A 13,826-nucleotide genomic window follows, 5' to 3' on the forward strand; every position below is an offset into this window, starting at 1 on the left:
TGTGACTTGTCTTGTTGCATATTAATTTTTCTTCTCTGGGTAAAATAGAACTTTAAGAACCTACAAAGTTCATGAGTGTATTTTAGCGACATTATATCTAAGGTAAGCATCATGGGCTCAGCCAGCAGAGCTAAGCTGCTGATCAGGATGCACGTTCACCACATAATAGAAGTCGAAACAACATTTGAGTTCATTCTGTTGCAGTGTGCATAATCGACCCATCAATCACACTTAGTGTATCACTTAGCGTCAGGCCACCGGTAAGAGTCAGATCAATAAAAGTGAACCAGAGTGAAACCTGACTCCTGTCACACAGCACAGGTGCAGTACTGCATGTCCCGGCTGTGAGTGTCTAACACGCTAAAAGCATGCATAGAAAGACCATTAAAATGATGTGTGGAGTGAAAACATAGGAAGCTGATTGACCTGCAGAAACAAGGGACGCCAATAACAGCTGCTGTGTTTAGGAAGCAGCTTTGATGAAGTGGGTTAGGATCGGACGGCGTGTTGATGGGCCGGAATAGCTGAGTGAGTGTCCTTCTTCATCAGGGGGAGAAAATACCTTTTCCATACTTAAAAGCTATTTATTGAGTTAGAGTACAGGGCAAAAGCGTCTGAGTCGTGGAGTGACGGACAGAGTGTTTTTTGTGGATTATGGATTTCTCCCCCTTCTCTCGTATCCGTAATTCGATCCTGGAGGGAAACGATGGAATAAGTGCAGAGCTGCTTTGGCGTGGACAGACGGGCTGTACAGCTCTCTTTCTCTCTACTATAAGGTTTGTTGATGGACACAGAGTGCGTTAATAAAAGACTTGTCCACTTTGTGCATCAAAACAGTGGAATGTGAAGGGTGCATAATCAATGACTGTGGACAGTTAGGATGCTCAAACTATGTTTCCTTTTGTCAGAAACTGTCTCTTCCCTCTTTTTTTACAATGCAAGGATCACTGGATTCAAATCAGACAGCAGCCTAAACTCTGAATTATGCAGTGGTTATTCAGTAATGACTCAGTAAGAAACTGACATGAGCTATGGTCTTCTGTTGCTTTTTTCTTGCCTTTATTTATCAAGAATAGGGGATTGCTGAGCAGGGAAGTTCTTATTCAGCACCACCCCACTTAAGATTTCTACAGTTAGCAGCCAAGAACAACAACAGTTTTTAGACTGAGGCTGAAGAGAGAGCCTGGGATTGACAGTGAGTGTCTGTTTTCACTGTACCTTACTGGTTGTTGCTGTATTTTAGAAGAATGGGCTCTTTTGTGCGCCTATTTTTGAATTCAAATATACCTGAACAATGACAAAACGGCATTTGTTTTGTTTTTGTACCTTGTCTTTTAGCTCAGGAGTTCTCAAACTGGGGTCCGGGGACCCCTGTGAGTCCCCGACCCACAGCTTGGGGGTCTGTGAAATAATTTAAAATAAATCATTAAAGTAATGTCATGTCATTCAAACTCAAATAAAAACATATGTATTCAGCCAAAACAGAGTTTCATAGAGCAACAATATCATTGGCATGAGGTTTATAGCTGTCTATTGAATGAATGTAAGTATAATGTTCACTTTTCTTCTAGTTCTGCTTTATCAGAAAAAGATTTTACCTCATCATAAATTGCACAGATCTTCTTAAAGGACATTAAGTTAACTCTAAAACTTTGAATGAAAAACAAACAGTCATGGACCAAAGTAACTGGCTGCTGGACAATTATACTAACAGGGACTGTAATGACATTGTATTCAAATACATGTATTTTAATATAGAGTTGGTCCCCCTTTTAACAGCTTCCACTTTCTTGGAAGGCTTTCCACAAGATTGTGGAGTGTTTCTGAGGGAATATATGCCCATTCATTCTACAGGGCATTTATGAGTTCAGGCACTGATTTCCGTTCCAGTTCATCCCAAACATGCTTGATGGGATTGTAGTCAGGGCTCTGTGCAGGACAGTCAAGTTCTTCCACATTGAACTCATCAAACCATGTCTTTATAATATTTGCTTTTTGCACTGGGGCATAGTCATGTTGGAATAGAAAAGGGCCTTCTCCAAACTGATGACACAAAGTTGGAAGCACAGCATCGTTTAAAAATGTCTTGGTATGCTGAAGTATTCAGATTGGCATTCACTAATGATAAGGGGTCTAGCCCAAACCCTTAAAAACAGTCTTATGCCATTTATCCCTCCTCCACCAAGCTTCGCAGTTGACAACGCAGTTAGGCAGCTAATGTTCTCCCCACATCGTCCAAACCTGGACTCGCCCAGCTGACTGCCAAAAGTGTGATTCATCACTCCACAGGACATGTTTCCACTGCTACACGGCCTAGTGTTGGTGTGCTTTACACCACTCCGTTTGACCCTTGGCATTGACTTGGTAACAAGAGGCTTGCATGCAGCTGCTGAGCCATGGAAACCCATTTCATGAAGCTCCCACAGCACAGTTTTTGTGCTTATATTAATGCCAATAAAAGTTGGGAACTCCTCAGCTATGGAGTCTGCAGTCGTTGACCCCGCTCTGTGATTTTATATGGTCTTCCACTTTGTGGCTGAGTTGCTTTTATTCCTAAAAACTTCCACTTTCTAATCACAATACTTACAGTTGACTATGGAATATCCAGCAGGTGGGGAATTAAAAAAAAAAACTGTGTCATTGCAAAGTTGGCATCCATCACAGTACCACACTTGAAGTCACTGAGCTCTTCAGAATGACACATTTTGAGTCACACATGTCTGCCTAGGTGATTGATTTTTATACACCTGTGGCAACAGGTCTGACTTCAACACCCAAATTAAATAATTAACAGGTGTGTCCAAATACTTTTGTCCATATGGTGTATGTTTCAGCTTTAATCCAGATTGCTGCTTTTAATGATTAGATCACTATTGTCTGCTGTGTAAATGCAGTTAAAAGTCATAATATCAGTTTTACCTGCAGTAGATGAAGTCAGGGACAGGGTTGTGGACACTAAAAGAGGCTGCGTCCAGGTCTCTGCAGATCTCAACGTTGTCTCCGGCCATTAGACGGACAGCTGCCTTGTTCTCATCATCGAAGACCTGCCTCTGCATAGAGGCACACAGCAGCAACATGAAGTCATCTGGGACAGAAAAGAGGAAAGTAAATACAAAATAAAACAGATTTGCTATCAGATCTTTACAAATTGAAAAAGTTTCAAAGATCTTGAGCCACAATGCTTCACTTACAGATGAGGAAAGTTGGTCTGGGTTTGGTGAGGAAATCAGGAACGTAGAGCCACTTGACCACATTGGAGTCGGTAGTTGAGTTCGGAAACCTCCAGGGATAATCTGAAATTTAAACATTCCCCATTATCACTGTATATAATATATTTGTGGAGTACTTTGAAAGAAAAGGACTGGCAGTTCTAAGATCATTTCATGGTAAAATATATAGAACAAAAAAAGCACATCACAGAGACAGAAACAGCAGGTTTAAACAATAAGTTATATGGTGTCATTTTGTTAACATGGAAAAAACTCTCTTTAAGTGAAAAATGTAGATCTGACAAACCTTTGCAGGCTGCTGGTGGGATCCCGATGCAGACAAAGTACTGGACAGTCATCATGCAAGCTAGAAAGCAACAGTATTTGGGCCAGATCTCAGCGATAGCTTTCCTCCTGCGTTTATACATGACTGCTATCAAAGCGAAGGCGTGAAGCATGGCATAGAAGTCCATACGCTGCCCGATTACATTGACCACCAACAGCAGACATGTCTGAGGGAAACATGAGGAACAAAGTTAAAAATAAAGCTGACAGTTTTAAAGGTATCTTTCCCTTTGCTTGTTTCTACCTCTAATCCAAACTTGTAGAAGAAGTAGTTGATGAAGTATTTGATGAAGCTGATGATGCCGAGGTCCAGGTGCTGCCGTGTGATGTCATGGAAGATAATCCTAGCAGCAGGAGGGGACAGTTTGTTTCTCAGACGAAAATATTCCTGATGGCGGTAGATGGTCACCTCGAATGCTAGCAGAGCAAGCATCAAGAGGTTGTTCTGTACAGATGAAGAGAGGCAGATATTTTTTGTTGTTGAAAATACAGACATACAACAAAAATTTAAACAACTAATGATGTTAGATTTTTTTCCCCTTTTTTAGTTAAAAAAAAATCAAAACAAGTGTAGTTAAATGTTGATCTCATCTGATCTTTGTGACATCTCTAACCCATTAATACAGCTTCTGGAAACTCCTAGACAGACAATTCCTACTACTGCTTTTGAGGTGACAATTAACCAATTCTGTCTTTGATCTTAACTCAGTTTGAGAGGTTTCTCTGCCTCATTGCAGTATCTTAAAAACATTTTTAAATGTGACAGCAACTTTAAGAGCATATACAATGTGACAGAAACAGTTCCTTTTTTAAAAGACTATTTAATAAAATTGTTATTGGCATGGTGCAGTGAGTTGTTGCACCAATAAAACATCATTCTTATCATTCTCATCACTTAAAAGTATTTTTGGACTGATTAAACAAATGAGATATAATGGGCCTTTCTCAAACTGCTTCCACCTCACTCACTTTCCAGCATGCGGTGACTTCTGTTTGTTGAGTGTTTAAATGCAGCTGCAGGCTTTGGGAGGAACGCCCCTCATCCCACAGAAAGAGACACATCATATGACCAGGATTTTTATCATTCACATAAGACGTTTACCAGGAAATAATGTAAGGCCAGTGTGGTGTTTTCTATTTTTTCATGGTTTTATTTTGATATCGCTTCCGGTTTCCGGGTTCCGGTAACCGTGTTTAGTTTCGGGTAACTTGACATGCTTGACGTTGCTTCTCTCGAGGCGACACCATCCCCCGCGGCACCGAGGAGAGGATCACACCTGCAGTGAGTTTAGTTCATTAGGACTCCTACTAGAGGCTGCAGTTGCCTCTCCTTGGTGTCAGAGTCTCGTTGATCACTCCTGTGGTAACTCCTGAGCTCGACTCTTCTCACACGAGTAATTTTGCAGATTTCTCCAGTGATTTTGTTGTTTGACGATTTTACTAATGTGTCCTCCTCTCGTTTTTTTCCAGTGCCTCACTCCTGCTCAGCTGCAACCTGTATATAGCACTCTCTTACCCCCACGAAGATTCTCTCTCCCTGGACCTTTGGATTTCCCCTGTACCTGCACAATAAAACTGTTAAAACTTTTTCCGCCTCTGCCTCTGGGTTCAACACCACATCTCACGTCACAGTCAGCTCCACAATATTATAAAAAACCCTGAATATTTGGTGGCATCTTTTTTTTTGTACATATATGTTGTATATACATATTCTTGTTTTCTTCTTAGTCCTTGTAAACGTGACACTCCAGTGTCAGAAAAACATACTACTTTAAATCCTTGTAATCAGACCCTAATTAGACCATAAATTTTCTGTAATACAACTGTATCAAACAACTTTTTTTATTTTATTTATTATTTTTTTATTTTTTTACTTGTAGATAGGTGCAGGTTTGCATGGTTGGTAACATGGGTCTTAAATCTGTGTAGTATCTCCCATGACAAACAATGAAAGCTGTTTCATCTGTTTAGTAACCCAGAAATGATGCAGACTTGCAGTTGAAAGGTTAAACCACACACTACACTTCAAGGTTTTTGACAAGAGCATGCAAATGCAGTAGAAGTGTTCAGGGAGAGGGCGGACGGCAGTGGCTTTCAAACACTTTCTGCCAAAGGCAAACCTAAGATCAAGCCAAGATAGCCTCTTTAACATGTGTTACACCTAGACTTGCCTCAAGGCACACCAGTGTGCCTCAGCACAGCAACTGGGAACACAGCTGCAGGGTATGGTTTGAGAAAGGCCCAATGCGTTGTATACAATAGACCCCACCAGGCACGCTGCTGGTCGTGTTCCCTGTTTGTAATGTTCATGCAAAGATGAGATAATCTGTCACTGATTCTGTCTTCATACTTAGCTAAATATGGTTATTTTTATTGTGGTACCAGCTTCTATTCTAACCACAGCAACTATGCATTTCTTACATATCATTAAAAAATAGACTGGAAATATCCAATATACAGTCATTAGAATAAGTCTTAGGCATGAAAGGTGCTAAGGATTCATCCTAGAGCAGTGATTCCCAAACTGTGGGCCATGACCCCCTGGTGGGCCGCGAAGGTATTGCAAGTGGGCCGCCAAATCATTTCCAAAATAGTATGATTTTTGTGTGTGTGGGGGGGAATGTAATTATATAAAAATAAAAACATACATAATAGTGTTTTAAATGTTAAAACTCAGTTACGTTTCAAAGGATATTAAAAATGTTCAAAGATTCTTTTCATTCTTTTGATTCTTTTCCTTCAAGTATTAGACATGTGACAAGCAAATGAGAGATAGGAACTTTTGTTGTTATCTAGAGGTTATTTTGTGGTCAGCTCCTTGAAAACTGTAATACTGAAGGTGTTGCAACATGTTACAGGCGCTGTGTTAGCGACTGTGGAGCTTTCAGCATGTTTCTCCTGTATTCAGTTCAGTTCTTATGTTCAATCTTCAATAAACAAAAAAAAGGTGCTCTGAGAACGCATTATATGGCCGCTGTATTTATGGGGTCGGAGGTGGGCCGCGAAAATTTGTGAGACTTAAAAGTGGGCCCTGAGTTGGAAAAGGTTGGGAACCACTGTCCTAGAGCCCAGTGTGCCACAGCCCAGGGCTGGAGAGGAGGAGGAGGGCGACCAAAGTCGAGCTTGACACATGTCAACACACATTTCCCTCACCTGCCAAGGTCAAGATTGATGACATTTCTTTAATTTGGACCTTCTCCCACCTGCTAATACACCTGGAGCGGTTTTCATACCCTTGGGACTGCGTGACTAGGGCTCATGGCAACCCCTCTACCTACCCAGACAATACCCTAGGCCATGTTGGCCATTACTCACCACACCCATCCAGGTGTGGACTTTGTGATTTTTTTCCACAGATTAATTTCCTATGTGCCTAGTAATATGCAATGACATCCGGAGCACGGCTGGGGTTGTGTCAATCCTCCTCCCTGCCTGATGGTACCCTCAGACAGCTTACTCACCACATCTAGGCTTTACTGAGCCTCAAACTTACTCATAGTATTGTATATGTTAGTATTTTCACCAATTTTAGTTTCTCCTTTTGACTAACTTCAGTTTTCCTCATGAACACAATTCATCAATTCTCCTGGATGATATCATGTAAACTACTCTCTCGATATGGAAAAAAACTGATGTGAAATAGAGATGTTCAATATTTAAAGAAAGGCATGAAGTGTGATCAAAAAACTAACAAATTTTCAGTGCTAATGGTTAGATTGTAATTTTCAATTTTTGTCTGTCTGCTATTCTTGTTTTTTTCAACCCGTGTTGTAGAACCTCTCCTGAATCCAATATAAATTCAACCAATAATTTCACCCAACATTGGCACAAATTAATCTAAAGACAGCAGATAGATAATTCAGTTTTCACCTAAAAGCATCCAATTTTTTAAATCAGTCCCTATGCCACCATTAAATTAGGAAAATGAAACAGAAATGTTTGCTTATTAACATATTTTTTCCTTATTACTGTGATGCATTGCATTTCGAATTTGTTGTGGCACAGACTTTTGCACTGCATTTATCAGAAATGCTTATATTGTGATTAAATGATTGAACTGCAATCGACTTCACAGCTCTGATGCACACTGCAAACTTTCAGAGTCCTCACCCTGAGGTAGCCCAGCAGATCATCGTGCTTCTTCAGGCCCACCCAGTGTGCCGGCTCCACCAGGTCTTTATACAGCAGGGAGTCCTTCAGCTCTTTTTCCTGCTCCTGTGAGTAGCCATCTGGCTATGGAAAAAAAACAAGTGTTATGGACTCAAAGACAGTCAGAAACAAAACTATTAACTGTGTCATGTTCTCTCAGTGATAAAGTTAACTATGAAATAAATCATGCAAATAAGGAAGAAGTCAGATGTACTATGTGTTAATTATGCAAATCAAGAAATGTCCAAAAAACAAGGGCCAAAATAATCTTGTGATTATATTCACCATAGTGCAGTTTTTGGAGTACGTTGGTGGTTTTATAGACTTCAGCTGGTACAACATTTTGCATATGATGATGACACATGTCCAGACAGTGCACACGCTGGAGGCAAGGGGCCGGTACTGGCTATAGGGTAGTGCAAAGGCCCAGGACACCAGGAACACATAGTTTAACAAAGAAACCTGCAGATGAAACAAAACATACAATCTGAGCCAAATTAAGAGTGACACACAGACAAATCAAAATGCATAGTTGAGAAAATGCTACATGTTATATATTGATGGTATTTTTGTATTTCAGTGAGTTCTGTTTATTTTGCTCAAAAGACAAAGAAAGGTACTTAGAGTTTTTGCATTCTGGGTCCAATGCTGAAGTGGCATTAATTTTAAGACATCCATCTCACATCAATGTGTTTTATACATGTATGGAGGGAATGTTCAACTGTTTCTAAACTTTGTCTTCTGTCACCTAAGGTGATGAATACAGTAGTCATGGATCCTGTGGAATAAGTAGACATGACTCCAAGTCAATACTGAGCTTTCTCAGATCCTTTGCTTCATACCTCTTGAACAGAGACCATGACAATGTAGCAGGACACAATCTTGATGATGTGGATTTCCAGTAGCCACCAGATGAACAGCTGCAGTTTGTGGAAATACTCCAAAAACTTGAGGAAAAGCACAGTCAGGCGGTCGACCACCAGATGCCATTTATTCTTCAGATCTAAAGAGGAAGAGATAAAAAGCAGGCACACTTAAGACAACATGACTGCAGACGTGCAAATAGAAAAGTGTTTCCAGGAGTCACCCCTTAAATTACAGCAGTTAGTCCTCTGTTTTAACTCTAATATCTCACCTTTTGCTGCATGTGACATCCTTCTCCCAACCCCCACCATTCTCTCTCCCCCAGATACCCTGCCCCTCTTCAGCTGTCCTGTTAAACTACGGCAAAAGGTCTTTCAAACACTTATTGGTGTATCCGCTCTCCTGCCACTTTACCATGTGAAACCTACAACCATTATCTACACCATTTGTTCTGCTTTGGGCCTGTGAGGGGCTAGAGACAATCCCAGCTGTCAATGGATGAGAGGCAGGTACACCCTGGACTAGTTGCCACTCAAGTACAGGGCTGACAAATAGACAGGCAAACATTTACACTTGTACTACCACCAAAGGGCACCTCGGGGGCAGTTTTTTTTATTCTAGCTCATGTTCTCATAAAAGAGAAGGCTCTTAGAAATGTCTGAGACACACCTATCACATGCCTTAATTTGAGTTGTCATTTCAATCTAACTAACACTTCACAGGGTTTATTTGCTGAACAGAATATGTCACTGTTTTATTTATAAGCACACTATAAAATGAAGGGGAACAGCTGTTAAAAAAAGCACTGCTAGCCTCTTGTTGTTCTGCCAGCAACAAACTGCTAATAGCAGGGATATTGGGAAACGATTCATGGACTGTTGTTTCCATAAGAGGTGGGAAAACAAGAATTCTGATTTGGGTCTTCACTAGAGATGTTTTGTTCATGCACAGTATGGAAGCACGTACTGAAGTAAAGTAAACTTAGTATAAGAATGCCCAAAGTAGATCACATGACATGCCAGATAAACTTTTTTATATATCCATCACATGGATATATTTCACATTCATCTGGGAAACCTCCAATAAAAAGCGTTTGGGAAGGGCTGGACTTTAAAAAATTCTCGAAAGGTGATTGGACAAATGTTCTTTCTGTAGCATTCATTACAGGCCAATCAGAGTGACAAGACAAAACCTGCAACTCCAGTAGGAATGCAAGCTTGGCAGGCAAGCACTGTTGCAGTTACTGAACGCTGGAGCATGTTGATGGATAAAACTCAAGATAGAAGTTCAAAATCCCCTTTTCTGCTAAGAAAGGCTTTGAGTGGTTATTTGCTCCTCTTTTAATAAAGAAAACCTATCCAGATTTGATAAAAATGGCCACTAAAGCTACATCTGAGGTAATTGCCTCACCGGCTACAGTCACTTTTACTGGCTTGCAATACAACCAGACCCCATCCGTAACTTTGCAAACTCATGCTAAGGTAGGTTGGGTCTTTTTCGCCATGAAAAGCATTCAGTGCATTTTTTGGGTTTAGTTTTTCCTCTCTCTTTTTTAATAAAGAATAAAACTGTCGCTACGCAGTAGCCTCTTCTAAGTTTAAAGCTACACCAGCAGCAACCACTGCTACCAGCTTCTAGTGCAACAGCCCACCTGGAGCTACTGCCTCGTTCTCCTCAAATGACACTTACTGGTTAGCTCCATTCTCAGACCTGGCACAGTTGTTTCAGATTGAAACTTTGCAAGATGGATCAGCCTGATGACAGACATGGAATCTGGCCAACCCATCTGCTTTGCAAGGTTACAATATGGATGACAAGACAAGGTGTGCAAGGCTGTGTCTTTCCACCATTTTGAAGTTGGGTTGTAAAAGGTACTTGAAAACAAGATACTAGTGATTATAGTCTCAAGAGATTTCCGTGTGTGTTACTCTTTTAAGCAGAGCACACTGGGGGCACCAACAAGGAAGCTAGGATATACGACACTGCAGATAGGTACAGTTCTCTGCACAATTCAGCAAGTTTTGGGAAAAAATAGGCCTAAAATATGCAGATCAGGAAATAGCGAAAATCTGAGGAAGAACACATAGACAAAGTCTGCTTAACAACACAGTGCCAAACATGGAGACTTTCTTGGTGAAAAATCAATCACTTTTACAATACAGTGTACATCCAAACCAACATTGTTTTTTGGACCTTTTTCTTCCTGAAACTTGTGAATTTATACAAAGAAATTGTACCCATATGTAGTGCTGAATAGCCTAGGACACTTTCTGGTTCCCCATGTGCGCTCTGCTTAAGGGAACAACTTACACCAAAATCTCTGGAGGCTAATGCCACTACTATTGCCAGATACCTCATACAAGCCAACAGCAAAAATACTGAAATATTCCTTTAATCTGGTGTGATGGGCTGTACTACTATGTTCTCTGGTATATTTGAATTCCTTTATTGAAATTCTATGTTGGCTATGAAAATAGACTTTCCTCTGGGATATTTAAGGCCAAATCTAAATGTATAGAAGCTAAAATCTGTATTAACAAGCAAATTCTAAACTGCAGCTTTAAAAACCTGATAATGAAGGCTTAAAATCTGTGTTTATATTCTCACAGGATATAAAAACTCCAGCCACAGTTTGGTAGTGGGTGTACACTTTCACAAAAGCAGTATTATCTCAGGTTTAATAGAGGCCTCATTGTTTGGATAAGAAACTCTGAGAGCATATAGCACGTACAGCTCACAGCTCATTATAAACTGAGAGGCCCTGCAGGGTCGAGTTTTATCACCTATTTTATTTTCTGTGTATATAAACAGCATTTTAACTTAGGACCAGTGTGAGTCAGTGAGTGTCTGTGTAAATATGCTAATGGCGTTAGTTGGCTTCAGCAGGACGATGTAATGGGTGAAAGTGAGTGTTTGAGCTACGAGCTGTGTCAGAGCAGAAAACTGGAGGTAAATCTCAGCGAACCCCAAAAATCTGCAATACACCAGATTTTTACAGCCTTTCTCGGGATGATGAATGAGTCACTGGTGAGACTGCAGGCAGCCGATACTCAGAGCAGCAGACTGAGCTCCTCGAGGAGAACTCTGGCCTTTAAAGATTGTATGCAACATATTTCTTCAGAGCAGACTGGAGAGCTACAGGCTGAGAGAGATCTGAGAGAAAATACCGCTACACTCCTGACTGAAACGACAGCTACATTATGGCACACGAGTCTCAGCTGTAAACAGTGAGAGGAGCAAACACGCCCAGCAGTGTGGGAAGCTTTAATGTGCTTTAGAGGGAAAAACGACAGACTGAGCATCTCACACAAAAGCTCAGGAGATGCAAGAGTGTTTAAATAAAAGTCTGTGATGTAACCAGCCAGAGACACTCAAGACAAGCAGCTAGATGACTACTTCATCACTTTATAAAATCAATGTGTTTCTCTGAAGAACTTCAGACATTATACAGGAAAATATGTTAGCAGGATTACACAAGATAGCCAACACAACTAGTAAAGCTTCAGAGGGCTGCAGTAAAACAAAAAGTCTGAGTCTGTAAGAATCTGAACACTGAGTCAGTTTTTCTAACTTGCTTCTGTTTATCACTACAATAGAAGTGAATTAGAACAGCAAATATGGGACTGAAGTGCAGATTTTCAGCTTGAATTGATGGGTTCACTAAAACATGACAATAACCATTTAACATCCAAAGAGCCTCCATGTACATTTGAGGACATTACGTTTTAGCTTTACTACAACATAGTTAGAGCTTCTGCTATAACAGCATTGGAGAAAATTGTTCAGAATGTCCATTAAAGTACAAGTTAGTTGCTTGAGTTGTTGGAAGAATTTATCATGAGGTTTGTTCTGGAATTTTAATGGAAATTTTAGGGAATTTGTAAATTTACGGAGGATTTTCTTTGAAATTTCAAGTACTTCAATGGAAATTTTGGGGATATGTTTGAATATTTTGGAGGTTTTCCCTGAAAGTTTTGGAGGAAAACTTTTGGCATTTTCATGGAAATTTTAAGAATTAAGTTTCAATATTTGGTGGCATTTTTGGGGGGGAATTTCAGTAGTTGTTATGTACATGAAAATTCAGGGAATCAATTAATACTCTTTGGGAATTTAATTGGGAATTTGGACTAAGGGGGTGTTCATTGAAATTTGTAAAATTCTTCATAGCGATTTCTGATCATTTAGTTAGATATTTTGAGGAATTTTCAATCATTTTTGAAGAATTTGGTGGAATTATTGGTACATTTTTGGGAATTTCAGCTATTTAAGAGGATAGGGGTGTTCTTTGAAACTTAAAACTTTTTCAATTTCAAAATTTTTGTTTAAATAATAATAAATAGTAATTTTCCATCATTTTTGAAAAATTTGGGAGAATTTAATTGGAAATTTTAGGGGGAAAATTGTTTTGAAATTTTGGGGGAATTTGACTTTGAAATCTGAAGGAATTTACCTAAAAAAATTCCAGGAATTTTCCTGGAATTTTTGGAGAATATATTTGTATATTTTTTTGAATGGGGGGGGGGGGGGGGGGTGTCTTTGAATTTGTTATGTCTTTTTGGAAATTTCAGGTAATTTCATCGGATATTTCGGGAATTTTAGGGAATGAATCAGCAAATTTTTGGAAATATGATAAGAAGTTTATGGGTCGATTCACTTTAAAATTTTTGGGAGTTTGAAAATTTTCTGGAATTTTTGAGGAATTTATGGGGTAATGTTTAGGCTTAATGATAAAGTTTCACTGAAGCATTTAGGGAAAATTTGATATATTTTGGGTAACATTAATGGGATACTTGAAAAATAATGCTTAAGAATTTTTACAGACATTTTAAATACCTTCTTGGAAATTTTTAGAGAATTTATCCGGATTCTGTAAAGGAACATTTCTGAGAAATTCAGAACCTTTGGTGGAATACATGGCCTTAAAAATTTACTGACAAGCATTATAAGGTCAGGTGTTGTCCATTTCCTTATTACTTTGAGAAAAATTAAGCAAAAAGTCAGGATCTTATTTCAAGTTTTAAACTAGTGTTTGACAGCTGTTTGACAGGAGCTATTCATATGTACAGTCATGGACAAAAGTATTGGCATACCTGGATTTTTTCTGGCAAATACACTATTTCTCCCAGAAATTGTTGCAATTACAAAGGTTTTTGGTATACATGTGTTCATTTCCTATATGTGCATTGGAACAACACAAAAAATCTGAAAAAAAAAAACAAACAAAATTGACATAATTTTATACAAAACTCAAAAAATGGG

At 39.4% G+C, this 13,826-nt stretch overlaps 1 protein-coding gene across 3 annotated transcripts in view; it reads right to left on the reverse strand.

Annotated features, from left to right (window-relative positions):
• The window catches only part of LOC121519970 (piezo-type mechanosensitive ion channel component 2), a 142,624-nt gene that overhangs the window by 37,242 nt on the left and 91,556 nt on the right, over nucleotides 1-13,826 (reverse strand). For all 3 annotated transcript variants that reach the window (XM_041803110.1, XM_041803111.1, XM_041803109.1), the window contains 7 exons: nucleotides 8,546-8,706; nucleotides 7,989-8,165; nucleotides 7,665-7,787; nucleotides 3,799-3,999; nucleotides 3,517-3,721; nucleotides 3,192-3,293; nucleotides 2,920-3,085 (listed from right to left, as the gene is read on the reverse strand). In XM_041803110.1, coding sequence (XP_041659044.1) covers nucleotides 2,920-3,085; nucleotides 3,192-3,293; nucleotides 3,517-3,721; nucleotides 3,799-3,999; nucleotides 7,665-7,787; nucleotides 7,989-8,165; nucleotides 8,546-8,706 — 1,135 coding nt within the window. The remainder of the gene's footprint in view (nucleotides 1-2,919; nucleotides 3,086-3,191; nucleotides 3,294-3,516; nucleotides 3,722-3,798; nucleotides 4,000-7,664; nucleotides 7,788-7,988; nucleotides 8,166-8,545; nucleotides 8,707-13,826) is intronic.

The sequence above is a fragment of the Cheilinus undulatus genome, linkage group 13 (assembly GCF_018320785.1).
Source record: "Cheilinus undulatus linkage group 13, ASM1832078v1, whole genome shotgun sequence".
NCBI lineage: Eukaryota > Metazoa > Chordata > Actinopteri > Labriformes > Labridae > Cheilinus > Cheilinus undulatus.